This window comes from Gigantopelta aegis, chromosome 8, assembly GCF_016097555.1.
Source record: "Gigantopelta aegis isolate Gae_Host chromosome 8, Gae_host_genome, whole genome shotgun sequence".
In the NCBI taxonomy this organism is placed as follows: domain Eukaryota; kingdom Metazoa; phylum Mollusca; class Gastropoda; order Neomphalida; family Peltospiridae; genus Gigantopelta; species Gigantopelta aegis.
In genome coordinates, this window is record NC_054706.1 from 35,105,511 (window position 1) to 35,121,781 (window position 16,271).

Here is a 16,271-nt window from a genome sequence, read left to right on the forward strand (position 1 = left end):
TATATTATAGAGTATCCGACTAGATACCGATCTGGTTTACGTCTGCGAGCGGACCCCAGCACCATAGGACTGCAGTTTGATATGGTACAGCAGCAGGCGCGCCTCGACCCCAACCAGTACTTCCTTTTGGAGGATGGTCCAAGAAGTGACAGGCTGCCGGGAAGAGAATGGTTTCTGCAACTCATACGACCACTTGATAGAGATGTCAGTTGTTCATAATATATTTACATAACAGGCCAGTAGGAACAATACCAGGAGTGGACGGGGCACAATTTCTAAGCTTAATGCAGGGGCCACTATTTCTGGTGGGTGTGCAAGCCACATTTTATTTCAACAGCAGTGCATAATTTGAACACATTGTGTTTTCATATATCACTGAAACAAAACAGTGTTAATACCAGCACGAAGGAAAGTTATTACACCCCAGCACATTGTTTGGTGGCTGCCACCACAATCATAGGCTACCCTTGCCAAATAGCATCAAATAGCAACAGAACAGTACATACCACAGCTGGTTACTGAATCCGTTATGGGCTATTCTGAAAATAATTGTTACCAAGCTACATTAGAGGGAATGACATAGTCCAGTGTTTGATGTGCGGTCAGTTTGGGATCGATCCTTATCGGTGGGCCTTAGACCTATTTCTCGTTCCAACCAGAGCACCACGACTGGTATATCAAAGGCCATGGTATGTGCTATCCTGTCTGTGGAATGGTGTATATGAAACATCCATTGCTACTAATAAAACAAATTTAGCAAGTTTACTCTCTTAAGACTATGTAGAAATTACCAAATGTTTCACATCCAATCGCCGATGATTAATAAATCAATGTGCTCTAGTGGTGTCGTTAAACAAAACAAACAAACAAACAAACCAAAATACATTCTACTCCATATTACTATTGGAATATTATAAGCCTATATATTACATTTATCTTCTAATTTACCCAGTATCATTTCATTAAGACCAACCTGAAAAGGGGGGGGGGGGATAAATGGAGCTGTTTAATGTCACTCACCTCTTCTGTTTTTTTTAACTATGTTTCTTCTTTGTCTAATTCTTTTATTCAATATAATAATGTGTATTGTTGGTATTTAGGGTGAAACACCATCTCCAGGTGATGACATTAATCGGGATGAGTATGCAATGCAGTGCACAGATTTGTTGACAAGAACAGTGAGTTACATTGTGAACACTTTTACTTCAATATAGTAAGTTGTCCATTGTGAGCAGATAGTTGGAGTTGTCTATGGCACTGAAAGGGTATGTTGCCTTTTATGGACTAGCATTCGGGTGTGCTCATGCAGAAATGGGTATTTTTGAGTTGTAAATTTGTAATTACAACTTGTTTGCATTTAGGTGCACGTGTAAGAAAGTAAGTTACGGTTCTCTAAAAAATAATCAGTAGCAATGCATCTCACTTAAAAATTTAGCTATTTTTACTAATAATAAAACAAAGTATCTTTAAAAAATTATAATAAATCTGTTTAAAATAATTCTGCTGCACATCCAATTAAATGTTATAATATTTTGCTATTTTATTGACTTGAATGTTTGAAATATTTAGAATTTATGAATGACATCATTTTTCCAATTGAAATGTCGCGAAAAAGTATTAAAATACTTTTGTACCGATCAGTCATCAACATTTGAACATTTAGGGGTGTGCTTTATTTTTTATTACCAAAATGCCCCCGAGTTCAGAGAAACATTTCGTCACCATTCTTCTTCTAAATTTAAAAGGTGAAGGTTGGTCGGTTAGCAAATACGATCTCTGGAATGTCTTGGACACTATTTTCAACTCGGAAGTTGTCGATACAGTAATTATGAGTACATCAGGGCTTTCAGATTATGGTAGCCCTACTCCAGTGTCTAGTGATATAATTACTATAACTAGCCCGACGGCTAGTGGGAAAAAAAACCTTGTCAAATGCTGCATTTACATGTGAATATCCTTCCCTCTCATTCCACCCCAGTCTAAGGATTTTTAAGTTCAAGCTCCCTATTTAGGTGACATATCTGATTATTACTATTAGTAAAATTGTACTTATTTAAAGTAGGGCCAGTGAATTTTTAATCATGGCTAGTGGATTTTTATAAACTACTAGAAGCCCTGGCACATTCAAATGCAGTATATGTTGTCTAGAAAACAGGTAGGGTAAGTTGTCTGTTTTGTAGTGCTCAGTGCTTAAGCACTGTTGGAAATTATCAGTATGAAAAAGGTCTTCCAAAATAAAGAAGGAAAAAATTTGATGACACTGAGTTGAATTTTTAAATTATTAATGTTAAGTGATATCAGCTTTATTGTTTTATAAGCTGTGTTTGTGTTAAACTCATTGTATATTATTGGGCATGTATACACCGACAGCAGCCTAATTTTACAGGCAGTGTTATCTTTGAATATATCAATGTATTATAATTCTTCTTGCATGATTTTGAGCTGAAATAATGTTTATAAAAAAAATTGTGTTTAGCTTTGAGTTTTATTTAAGTTTAGTTCTGTGTAGGAGATGAATTATGAAAAAAAACCTCACAAAAATCAGTCTTCTTTTTGAAACTTTCAGACCTCTTCTTTTTTTTTACTTCTTTTTTTTACAGACTTTCTTTATAGAACTGTTGGTTTTGATTGCTGATGTTAATGACAATGCTCCACAGTTTTTGATGGCCCCATACTCTGTGTCGGTCAATGAGGTAAGTGTTCGTGGTGAATAGCGGGGTCAAGTTATTTGATTTGTATATTGTACACAACAAGAGTATTTTTTGTTATTTCCAAAACACTTTTAATTTTCTTTTTACGTCAAACCAAACTGAAATTATTTACAAAAAACTGTTTTTGTAGGAGGATGAGACTGATTATGGTCATGTTTAATGCATGGCTTTATTGTTCATAGTAGATTAGTACTAAATATATATGTTTGTATTTTTAATTCTATTCCATTGTTTCATTGTTACTTTATGTATTGTTGAGAGTCTTGTGGTAGATTAGCCTATACTAAACCTGTCACCCTCATTAAATAAAGTTTAATTATTATTATTATTATACAAAATAGAGTCCTACAGTGCTAGCCTGAGGTGTAAGGGATTATGGGATTGATCACCAGTATTAGACTCATTAGGTTATGCCATAATAAAATAAATCGTGAATTTAAATACCTGCCTGCCCCGAGGCTAAAGGTCTGCTCCTATTGTATGATCAGACATTGGTATCTCTTAACAATTGATAGATGCATATTCATCTAATACAACAATTATACAATAGCAAAGAAGGTTACATGTCGGCTATCAATATGACTTTATGTATAGTCCGTTCCATCAGTTTATTAAAAACAATTGTAAATAATTTCAGTTTGGTTTGACATAAGAAAAAAGTAAGTGTTTTAGGAAATAACAAAAAAACCAAAAAAATGGTGTGTAATATACAAATCGGTCAGTTCAGAAATAAATAACTGAGTAAATTCCATAGTATGAAAAAATGCGATCCCTGTGGGACGGACTATAAATATAAATATTTGTTTTCTTCAAGTTATTCAGTATGTTTGTTTTATTCACTAATAACCATGAAAATAAACACAACGTTTTCTTAATATTGCAATAAATCAGTATTTAGATAGGTGTTGATTAAGACATTTCATACATAACCTGATATTTGACTTTGTTTTCTTTTTTTTTGGCTACAATTGCAGATTGTTTTACAGTTTAATAAAACAAATATTGAATAATGTCTGTAGTCAGAAGACTTTTATGGTTTCTTTTGCAGTTGACACCTGTTGGCACCACATTGTTTCGAGGCATTAAGGCTACTGATAAAGACTATGGTGACAATAAAAATATTGTCTTCAGCATTTTGTCAGGAGATGGGACATTGGTATTACTTTATATCTTACTTTAACTTTCACTTTACACTTAACTATCACTGTCTAATCTATATTAATTGAAAATACAATGTATTTACATCTGCTGAATTAGTTGTAGACGTTACCTTGCTATATAGCTTCATTTAGGTTTCACTTTAAAAACTTAATGATCTCTGTTTAATCTATTAATTCAAAATATTTACGCCTGCTCAATTAGTTGTAGAAGTTGGCACATATGGATTATTTATCAAGCAAAGTAAAGGTTTTGCTTCATAATTTGATACAGTAATTAACTTTTTTAATGTATTGTGTCATGTTTCATAAAGTTTTGTAAAATATGTAAAATAGGATATTTGCATCAAAGAAAATGCTGGGTATAGCTTAGATTAAACAATTGTGAAATTCACCATTTTGAATCTTAGCCACCTATCATGAATAGTTTTGTTACAGTATTTGTTTTGATATTTTCAGAGTGATGGCAGCAATAAGTTTTTAATTGGAGGTCCAATGTCTGGTTTGATCACTATCAACCAGGTGCTTGACTTTGAAAGTCTGAGTGCATCTGGAAACACAAACTACATCCTCACCATCCAGGCTTCTGTAAGTTTTTAAAGATTATTATTGAGCAAGCATGTGTGCAAAAACTTGTGCAGAGGGGTCTGTACTCTAGCAGAGCAAGCTCTGGGTGAGCAGAAAATTTTGCTAAATTATCTATATAAACTTCAAAAATTGCAGAAACCCAGTTATTTTGTAACAAAATATCAATTATTGCATGAAATTATTTCACCTATTGTTTTTGGAATTCGCAATTTGGTGAGTGCTTGAACTAGCCCTACTCTAGCAAGCAAAGTTTTTAGAGTGGGGTTAAGTCATGCTACAAAAAAAAAAAAAGTCATGCTACCATAAAAAATATATTCAACATTTTTTAATTTGCTTGGATCAGGGGGTCTCGTTCAAGTAAGGTATAAACCACAGACAAATTGTTCACATGGCGTAAAGTACAAACAAGCATGCAAGCATGTAAACAAAATAACGCAATTGATATAACACAGTATAGTAAAAAGATAAGGAATGGAGTGAATAATAGTATTAAGGCATATAACCATACAAAGCAAAAAAAGAAAGATACGTTAGGCCAAGAACCATTCTCTATAATAATATTAAATAAAGGTGTTTTACAAAAAATAATACTTAAAGGGTATATTAGTAGACTTCTGTAAGTTTATACATTGCTTTGGCATACAAGAAGCTTTATCTTTAACAGATTAAACAATAACGGTCTGAAGTTTTGATATGAACATGATTGTAATTTTCAGTGATGGTTATTAAAAATATGTTGTGTTTTTTAATGAATATTCTATTGAATTTGAAACCTTTTCCCCGACTTGTATTAATTTCCCACTGCACCTTTATTGTATTATTCATTATTATAGTAATCCCATGAATACATTCATTGTGGCCATTCAAGATAATGACTAAATGTATTATTGATGTAAAAATGATAAGTACTTTTTGTATTTTTGCATTTTAGGATTCTGCTCCTAATCCCAAAGACAGAAAGACAACCCAGACAACTTTAACCATAACCATTACAGATGGTGATGACCTGCCACCAGTTTTCTATTACCCATCATGTCGAAAAAACAGAGGCGCCTGTTTCAATCCTGAGTATGAAGCAAACATCATGTCAGGGGGTAGTGTAAGTTCAGTTTAATAGCAGTTTTATTTAGCATTGTGTCTCGTTCAGAGAGTGTTGGCGGAACGTAGCCCAGTGGTAAAGCGCTCACTTGATGCACAGTCCGTCTAGGATCGATTCAATTTGGTGGACCCATTGGGCTCTTGTTCCAGCCAGTATACCACGGCTAGTATATCAAACGACATGGTATGTGCTATCCTGTTTATAGGATGGTGCATATAAAAGATCCCTTGCTTCTAATGGGAAAAACTTAGCAGGTTTCCTCTTAAAGATTATATATCAAAATACACAAATGTTTGACATCCAATAACCCATGGTTAATAAATCAATGGGCTCTAGTGGTGTTGTTAATAAAAAAACACTTTACCTTTCATTCAGAGAGCATAAAATAATATTAAATGTAATTAAGTTGTAAAAAAGTTTTAAATGCCAGTACAATGGTTTCAAGACATTCTCATCATGTACTGAAGCAAAACGTTCTTGTAATAATTTAGGGCAACACTTATTTCTATAGCAATACATTTTTACCTTGCAGCTTGGGCCACTGAAGACCATCCCAATTCCATCGTCCGTTCTAAATATGGTGAAACCGATCCAGGCCATGGACCAAGACCTGTCTCTGAATTACCCAATTGTGTTCTCGTTAGTGCACAGTAAGTTGCAGCCAATAGTTAGTGTACTCCACAACAAAACAAAGACAAAATATTCATTTAGTTTTCTTTAATTTATTTAAATTATTCAGTTTGAAATACGTAGATTTTTGTGACTTTGAAAGTTGTCAATGCCTTGTGAACATTTTAGACCCATTTCGATAGTCTATATACTAAATTAACTTTTATCATGAAAACTTAAAATTTTAATATTGGCATTTCTTTTAATGTTCAGTATATATATCATTTGATATAATAAGATATGACGCCTGATAGGTAAATAATTTCATATTCCAGTATTAACTCCATCCCAGTTTTCATGGTACAATCAGGAAGTGTAAAGCCAATGCATAAACGTTTCTCTTACTAACCATTAACCTTTACTTTAGATATTTAGCCTAAATAAATTAAGTATGAATCCCCCAAAAGCCATGCTTGAATGTTAAATGAACATTAGCTTGAAAAAAGCTCCACAGCATTGGAGTTGATGTACAATTTATAATCAAATAATGTTAATTTTTAACAAATTAACTCATAAATGGATTTTGTGTAGCATAGTAATATAATAATAAAATGGATTGATCATCTATGATACGTTGTAAGTTATTTTGTTGTTGTCGACAGCTACCCCGACCGGATACGAGGCCTATTTCGCTCTGAAGACCATCCCTCCACCATCAGGAAACCTGTACACAGCTGAGCTGTCACTGACTAGACCAGTTAGCAGGAGTGACGTTTCTAAATTGCGAGTTGCTCTTAAGGTAAGTTTCCCTTGTAGTAGTTGACTGTACAGTACCAATGTCATTTGCTTTTTAAGCCGGGGGTCATTATGTTGTGACTTTTCTGATTTAGTAATAATACTATTTAATAAGCTATTTTAATTTCGATATCCATATGTACTGTATATTGAAACAAAGTAAACCCCTTTATATACTGTTCTAAGTAATGCTATAACTTTGCTGCTTTTTTTTCATGTTCATAGATAATTAAAAAAAGAAGAAAAAAAAACAGTTTTATTTATTCTGTTTTAAAAATCTGTAATGAATTGTATTTAACACTAAAACATGGAGAGGCATAAAGGCTGACTCCTTAAACTAAATAATTGTGTATGTTTGCCACATCGTGATGATGTCATATTTAGTACCGACAAAATCATTGGTCTCTAAGCTCCAAATCATCCAATAAAATTGCCCCTGCGCGTGCTGTAACCTCACCGTGGTGCAGGGGTGTAACATTCTCTTTGAGAGTGGCCAATACAGCACAAGTTGAGGTTTGGAGTGAAATTCGGTGTCCGTAAAATTCTGTGATATTTGTATTTGTGTTTTTGGCACAGTTCTTTATGCTGTTTTTGTTTGGACCTTGAATTTTTGTATTGATGTTGATCATCACTTTATTTATGTGCATTACCATAGTTTGACACCCAATAGCCGATGTGTTTTTCGTGCTGGGGTGTCGTTAAACATTCATTCATTCCAATAAAATTGTACCAGTAAGAAAATGTGATTTTTATTTCCCCTGTTATGAGTGCCCGCCTGGGTAAATAAAGTGTTCTAATTTACCTACTGGCTGTGTTAAAGATCCTTCATTGACCTGCTTTTGTATCACTTGTTAATATTTAGTAGTACCTAATAAACATAATAACAAACTGTAATCCATCTTTTTGTTTCAAAAATTACATTTCAATACAAATGAAAACTTATCTTTTTTGTAGGCTCAAGAAGTGTCCGGCAGTGAGCGATTTAACCGCGCTATTATTTATATAAATGTGATCGCAGCTAATGACCATGACCCAGTTGTGACTTCCTCAACAGGGGAGCTTACTGGGTACATAAAGGAAGATGCAGTTAGAGACTTCTATGTAAAAGATCGTAACTACAAAGATGCTTTGAGACTGTTGGTCTCCGATCTTGATATCGTAAGTTTATTTTAAATATATGATAAATAATATTTTTTATCATACCCTTTATAGAAATTATAACCGAGAAGAATATTTGATTGCCTTTTTTTGTGTAAACTCCGACTTTGATACGTACATATGTAATTGACCATTGGAAGATGTTAGTAATACATTAATTCACCTTTAAAATAGGGGTGGGAGGCAATGGTCCCTACACCCTCCATCTTCCGACGTTTTATATCACAATGGCTATATTAGTTTGTTTTTTCTACTTCTGTAAGAATGAATACTAATTGTACTTGCAGTCACCTGGAGAACCCCCACAGCAGTACACATTTTCAGCTGTTTCTCCAAGTACATTCGTTGTTGATGTTGATGGATTTGTGCGACTCTCAGCAGCTAGTTTGGATTTTGAAACTTCAAGGATGTATATTTTTCAGGTAAGGACCAATTAATTTGGACAGACAATTCATATTTTAAATATTTGTTCATGCATATTGAAGGAGTGAATGTAGTGAGTGATTCTCTACTAAACTTTCATCATTTTGCTTTAGTGTGTGCTATGATGCTTCTTTATTTTTAAATACGTATAACTGCTCTCTAGGAATTAGTATCATTTCAAATGGAGAGGCCCAAATACAGTGTAAGTACAGTGAAACTCCTCTAAACCGGACACCCTCTGGACCAAGTAAAAAGTCTGGTTCTAAGAGGTATCCAGTTTAGAGAGGTTCTCTTCTGTAAAGATATTTAAAATGGCTGCGAAAAACGTCTGGTTTTGAGGGAATTCCGGTTTACAGAGGGTCCGGTTTTGAGAGGTTTCACTGTACATCAGATTTATTTTAATTTAAGTTTGTCATATAAAAGAAGAATACCCAGGTTAATATAGAGGTAATATAATTCTTGTATTTGTAAACTTGTAGCTAAAAATATATAACAATATGCAAAATAACAGGTTTGTTCTTTCACTCGTATAAGCAGGTTTTGCAATATGTTAAACACTTGATAGCTCTGTAGTTTAAAATGTAAATGAAGCTTGAGTGTTGTTAAACAAACATTCCTTTCCTTTGTTCACATACTTGGTTGAGAGATGTTTTGTGTTGTGATCTGTTGGCTAGAAAACTGATTTTCACTTCCTTACATCAGTGTATAGTGAGAGAAGCGAGTACCCCAGAGAAGAGATCAACGACGACAACTCTGACTGTCAGCGTGCTTGATATCAATGACAACGTTCCCATCTTCCAGTCCACCCAGTATGATGTACAGAGACCGGCAGGAACGTACAGTGTCCCTGATGCTCTTGTTAGAGTAAGTTGTCTCCTTTTATCCTACAACCACTGTTTCTATATGCACATTTTGATGACCAATTAAAGCAAAGTCATAAAAGTATACTAGCAGATTTGACATAACACATGTGATGTCACAAGCAGAGATGCATTACAAAATTGCTCTTTTGACCTCTAAATCATTGTACAATGTAGTTGAAATTACAGAAATAATAGCTATTTTGCTTTTTAAGTTTTATGAACTACAGGATAAAAATAATAACTAGTTAAGGACGTAGGGTATCTTCTTTATCCTGTTCAGGCCGAATGGGAAAGTTCCCATTCTTACCTTCACAGAATAAAGCCGATATCCTATGTCATTAACCAGTTATTCTTACCTTCACAGAATAAAGCCGATATCCTATGTCATTAACCAGTTATTCTTACCTTCACAGAATAAAGCCAATATCCTATATCATTTACTAGTTATTCTCTATTGATCATGGTCACTCAGGCTTACAAGTAAAGCATTGGCTAAGTTGGAGAGTAATTAATTAATGAGTTGGTTAACTTATCTGGCTCCCAGGTCCTTTGTTTATCTTCGTGTTAAACTCAATCCATAGATTTGAAAATTATATAATAATATGTTTTTGTCCGTTTAATATTTTTCCTTTTCAAGTTCAGCAGGCATATACTTCTGCCGTATCCTCTATTTTAAATGTTTTTTGTTGATTATTTCAGTTTGACTTGACATGAAAGGAAAACTAAAAATTGCTTTGGAAATAACAAAAATGTTTTATTTTAATGTGCAATTTGTAAAAACATTGTTCCTCCCTGTAAGAATGATAAAACAATATAAATAGTGTGTATTACCATAGGTTGTTGCAACAGACAAAGATTGGGGAAAGCTTGGCAAGATAACATACAGCATAGGAAGTGTCACGAACAATCAGATGTCGAAGTTTTCCATCGACAAGAAAGGTCAAGTGTTTCTAGTGGGCCAGGTGGCGGAGGGTGAATCCTACGTGATAGTTGTTGATGCAGCGGATGGTGGAGTACCTGCACGAAGGTAAATGATCACAAACATCTTAATATATAGACAGAACGACATACCAATCAGGACTTCTAGATTATGGTAGCCCCACTCCTATGACTAGTGATATTCGATGTTGGGCTAGTAAATAACCACCATTGCCATGCCTGATGGCTAGTGAATTTTTTTTTTTTTTTAATGTTGCAGTTAAGTCTTATTTTGTAAATATGAATATCCTGACCCCACCCCAAACGCCAACGTTAGTGTTTTTAAGCACTATCTCCCTCTTTAGGTGACATATCTGATTATTATTATTATTTAGTAAAATTGAATTAACTTAAATTAAAGTAGGGCTAGTGGATTTTGAATCGTGGCTAGTAACATTTTACAATCACTGATCCCAAGGCTAGTGGATTTGAAAATTTTTCTAGAAGCCCTGCAGTTGTTTTGCCATGTTATTTATATCACAGGTTTATAATGTGTAAGAATATTATACCACAAGACCACATAGCGATCAAATGGTATAAATCTTGCATACTATAAACGAGTGAATTAAATAACATGGCAAAACAACTGGTACATGTATGTGGTTCTGTATTTATTACATACCACCTTTCTGTATTATGATTTACAAAAGTTTAATTAAATAGCACAACTTACTTCATCTGGAAATATTATGGAATTGATGGAAAGCTGAGCATCCTGGCTAGGAACATGATGTCATTCCTGGCTAGGAACATGATGTCATTCCTGGCTAGGAACATTATGTCATTCCTGGCTAGGGACATGGTGTCATTCCTGGCTAGGGACATGGTGTCATTCCTGGCTAGGGACATGGTGTAATTCCTGGCTAGTGACATGGTGTCATTCCTGGCTAGGAACATGGTGTCATTCCTGGCTAGTGACATGGTGTCATTCCTGGCTAGGAACATGGTGTCATTCCTGGCTAGGAACATGGTGTCATTCCTGGCTAGGGACATGACGTCATGCGGATGAACACATACTGCACATGCAAGGTTTTGTATGACACATATGTTCAATAAAGACATTTTTTTATTGCACAATCAAAATTGTTTTTATTACTATAGTAAGATTAAATGGGTATGTAATAAAATGTAATGTTATTTACTGTCAGGCATTGTGCTGTTGCAGAAATATGTCTGTGTAGAGAAATATATGTATACTATTTGTATAGCATATGTTTTTGTTTATACTTTTTTCAGATTCTGTAGTGTACGATGTCTCAGATGATGCAGCTTAGGTCTGCATGTACTGTGTAAATTGAGAATAATACATGATACCATTTATCTCACGAGTTGTTTTAAAATGTGTCTAACGAGCAAAAGCGAGTTTGATACATTTTTAAACAATGAGTTTTGAGATAAATGGTATCTAACAGACACGAATGTATTATTCTATTTCTTACATATCCTCAAAAACCAGGTTTTAAGCAAATTGTACTTTCCTGGGATCTCTGCACGAACTGTGAAATCACTTTTGTTGATAGTGGTCTAATTTTAATGTAATTCGTGGACTAGTGCAGTAAACAAATTTAATAACACAACAAAAATATAATACATGTATACAGGTATAAATTTATATTACCGGGTATTAACTTTTCAATGCACAAATTTAAATATCCAAGAAGATAAGTTTCTAAGCAAAACCACAAAAATTAAAGCCCATAAAAATAAAGGAATTCACAGTATTATATGTTGGCCACCTAATCAAATCAGTCCTTCGATTAGCCATTATAAACAGGTTTGACAATTCAACAGACTGCAAATACAAAATTGTTTGTAATGGATTTAGTTAATGTCTAGTTTAGGTAGATAATATAAGGTAAATGTCCTGTGTGTTAAATATATTCCATTTCTGAGTTACAGAGCCACAGCTATAGTATCTCTGGAAATATCCTCATCTGGAAACAAGGCTCCTGTCATTCTGGCTGAACAGTACACAATCTATGTCAGCGAGGGAATCAAAGAGAACCAAGTGGTTTTTAAAACACCTGTAAGTTGATTGGTTTTATTTTTAGACATACTGGTTCCATAATGTATACATGTATACATGTTTTCTCTGAAAATTGGGAGAGCGATAGTTTTTCATGTAAGAATAGTTTGCGTAACCCTTTTTTCATTTGCGAATTGAATTTATGACATCATTTTAAAGTTTATGATAAGTTACCTAAAAACAAAATGGGTTCCTTGAATTTGTATATCTATAATATTTGTATGGTTGGAATAATATAAATAGCATTACTGCAGTTATTGGATTAATTAAATGCTAAAAATGAAAGGTTATTTTGTGTGGGCGCTTTTTCAGTGTTGTGGATTATTTCAGGTGAATTTATGTACTCAACAAAATACTGTATATAGCAGAGGTACAGTGTATACCTGTAGTTTTTAATTTATGTCAAAGTGTATTGCTCATATTTTACCCATTGAAATTATACATTTTTGTAAATACATGTAGACTGGTGTGTAAGTGGGTCTACGGCTTGTTTAACTCATTTACAGTGACAGGAGGTAGCTCAGTGGTGAAGCGCTCATCTGACATGTGGTCGGTCTAGGATCGATCCCCATCGGTGGACCTGTTGGGCTATTTCTCGTTCCAGCCAGGACACCACGACTGGAATATCAAAGGCTGTGGTTTGTGCTATCCTGTCTGTGAGATGGTGCATATAAAAAGAGTCCTTGCTACTAATGGAAAAATTATAGTGGGTTTCCTCTCTAAGACTATATCCTGGCGTCACGTGTTTTCGATCGTTTAAGCGAAATATATGAATAAAATACAAATAAAAAATTGTAAGTATTTAATAATTTACCTACCTGTTGCCACAATAGTTTACCACATAAAACACCAGTAATCCGCAATGAATTCCATAATATCCTTGGAGAAAACGTCTTGCTTTGTCGTAAAGGAATTTCCTCTGTATTTTAGTAAGTCACATGTTTTCGATCGTTTCGTTGGTCGGCTATTTTCTCGGTCGCTGTTGCGTTGTATGGAGCACTATTGGTGTCATATTTTACACTTAATTCCACGTTATATAAATGATTTAAAAATGTTTGTAACTTTCAATCAATGTTACTTAACTTTCAGAATAAAGAAAAATTTAGGCTAAACGTTTAACATATTTTACATAATTGTTTTCAGTTTTTTTTTTACTCCAGTGATTATTACTCTTCAATTTCATTATGGCAAGGACACCAAAATTCGGAATGTCTTCGTACAACCCTAACTGGAGTGCAAAATTTTAAATGTACCCAATGCTGACATGCCGGATAGGTGCATTGTGCCCACGAAACGAAGCAAAGTGAAACACAGTGTTTGTATTCGTCTGGTTGGCTCTTCTTGCACTTGCAGCAAAGATCGCTAGGGTCGTCAGATTCCTCCGATGTATCGTCTTCGTCTTCAAGCTGCCGTTTTGTGTTAGCACTGGGTGGGAGAAAAATTCCTGACGTACTTGGTTTTGGTGAATCTTCAGTTTTCTTTGATTTTGTACATTTTCTTTTCTGCAATCCTTCCTTGTTTTGTTTGTTCTTTTGATGTTCCCTGATATCTTCCAAAACCAAATCTTCCGTGATGGCTTTACCACTGACCACAGCACTGAGTACTTTCCTCTTCTTAGTAGGTTTTGGTTTTCTTGTGATCACTTCTTCTGCAGTTGTGAAATCCCGGTCTTTCTGAACGATGACTGCAGGTTGGCGGGTGTGAGTGCTGCACAGTAAGCTTTGCAGACAGTCTCACAAAGGGAATGTCTGTCAATACCCGATGTTGCATGTTCGCGTATGTAGGTATGTCTCATGCCATTGTAAATGCGTTCGAACGGGCCGAAACATCCCACATCCATTGGTTGAAGAACATGCGATGTGTGAGCAGGTAATACAAAAATAGTATGTGCCTCTCTCGTGCCCACTGGATCAGGGAAACATTTATGTGTGACGTGTGACCATCATAAAGAATTAAGACAGGCTTGTCAGAAGATGCTGCTGTGGGAACATACTTTGAAAATGTTCTTTAAGATACTTTTGAAAAATATAAGAATTCGACCAACCCGTTTCACTAACGGTTCCTGCAGTGCCTGCCGTACAACCTGCTAACAATTCCTCCCGCATGCACTTTCCCTTGAAAACAAAATACGGTGGTATGGCAACACCAAGGGCATTTCCACACCCAATAACCGCAGTAGTGTTGGACCTGCTCGTTGTTCAGCAACTGGGACATTGGAACGTGATGCACAATAGATGGGGGTTTTGTGATTTTCTCGATGCCTTTTTCATCAATGTTGTAGATGGACTCTGGACTGTTTCGTAAATCATACTTGTCTAAAATCTTTTCCAGGCCATCAAAGTATTTGTTGATGGTATCTTTTGATGTTGCTTTGGCACGCATGATTTCAAGTGATCGTGGTTTTTGAACTCTAAGCTCGGGCCATCCTTCATAAACCCATAAAACCATCGCAGGGAAAATGGTTTTTTACCCTTTTCTCTTTTGCCAAGATGAACAGCAAGGTCTGTGGCAATATTAAGGACTTCAGTGCGGGTATACCCAAAGCCCACAGATGACATAAACTCAACATGTGTCACTAAAGTTTGCTCCTCTTCTTGAGACAACAATGAGTCTGGTCCTGACTTAACACAATCGATGTCCGTTTTTTTTTTTTTCGCTTAGAGTATGGTGCAAGGTGGAGTATGGCACTGAACAAATCCTAGCTGCTTTTTTAATCGGCATTCCCTGAGTTTTAACCGCCTCATATGCATTTTCTAAAGACTGGTGATTGTATTGTCTGTAATTTACATTTGGTCGGTTGATCACGGCCTTTAAAAAAAAAAAAAAAAAAAATCAAACTCCTAAAACAACGGTACATAATTTTTAAAGAAATATCTTCTTTTTTTTTTTTATTAAATATAAAATTTATTTATAATTATATAAAATACATACATCATTTATTGAATATCAATTCTAAATTTGCCCATAACTGTGGCAAATTTTAGCTTATGAGAAAAACCCTTAATTAAAATATGTCCAAAACAAAGTAACGTCAAAAACAACATAAGATTTGCCCCAAATTGTCTTCCATATATTTTTATGGTTGCATGAGTATCACGTGGTATATCACGTGACTTTTGACAGATGTGACGTCAGTGTAGCAGCCGACAAGTTTACAAAATTTTTTGACAACTAGATATTGCTCCGTAAAGCATTTCCTTCATACCAAATATGTACATTAGTGAAAACTGATAAAATATACTATGGTTGTAGATATTTGAGTTAAAACTTACCATTGGAAACTTGACACGCAGCATTTTTCTCTCGGAACAAAAAGTGACTTCCGTGTTCGTTTTCGTTCTTGTGGTGACGTCAATGCTCGCGCATTCTCGCACTATTGCAATTACAAATGAGCGATCAAAAACGCGTGTCGATCGAAAACGTGTGACGGTACGATATGTCAAAATTACAAAATGTCTTGACATTTAATAGCCAGTGATTAATAAATCAATGTTCTCTAGTGGTGTCGATAAACAAAAACAAAATAACTCATTTAGATATGATTAATTTTCAGGCTACTGATGTTGAGAATGATCCCTTGTCGTTTTCCATTGTAAACTCCAAGAATAGCTGGGACAACACATTTATCGTTGGAAGAGATGAGTAAGTTATTTTTTGACAGTAATACACTCATGTTTTTTAGAATAAAATTTTAATATAAATGCATCTAACTAAATTTATTTTAAATAAAACTAATAATATTGAGCATTGAAAGCTTTTTTTTTCCAGCTTTTCTTTTATTTTAATCTGACCAAACCCCCCTCCCTATTATACAAAACAAATAAAAAGTTGTGTCTGTTATCTTCTATTTTTCACCAGAATTAA

General features: G+C 34.6%; 1 protein-coding gene across 1 annotated transcript in view; it reads left to right on the forward strand.

The window, feature by feature from the left end:
* LOC121379636 (cadherin-99C-like) overlaps positions 1 to 16,271 on the forward strand; it is a 30,665-nt gene that overhangs the window by 10,762 nt on the left and 3,632 nt on the right. Inside the window, exons 3-16 of the mRNA XM_041508282.1 lie at positions 11 to 204; positions 1,101 to 1,178; positions 2,601 to 2,693; positions 3,760 to 3,867; positions 4,328 to 4,456; positions 5,388 to 5,555; positions 6,088 to 6,205; positions 6,827 to 6,963; positions 7,914 to 8,117; positions 8,405 to 8,539; positions 9,243 to 9,404; positions 10,240 to 10,430; positions 12,281 to 12,407; positions 15,961 to 16,049. Of these exons, the coding sequence (XP_041364216.1) occupies positions 11 to 204; positions 1,101 to 1,178; positions 2,601 to 2,693; positions 3,760 to 3,867; positions 4,328 to 4,456; positions 5,388 to 5,555; positions 6,088 to 6,205; positions 6,827 to 6,963; positions 7,914 to 8,117; positions 8,405 to 8,539; positions 9,243 to 9,404; positions 10,240 to 10,430; positions 12,281 to 12,407; positions 15,961 to 16,049 (1,933 nt within the window). The remainder of the gene's footprint in view (positions 1 to 10; positions 205 to 1,100; positions 1,179 to 2,600; positions 2,694 to 3,759; positions 3,868 to 4,327; positions 4,457 to 5,387; positions 5,556 to 6,087; positions 6,206 to 6,826; positions 6,964 to 7,913; positions 8,118 to 8,404; positions 8,540 to 9,242; positions 9,405 to 10,239; positions 10,431 to 12,280; positions 12,408 to 15,960; positions 16,050 to 16,271) is intronic.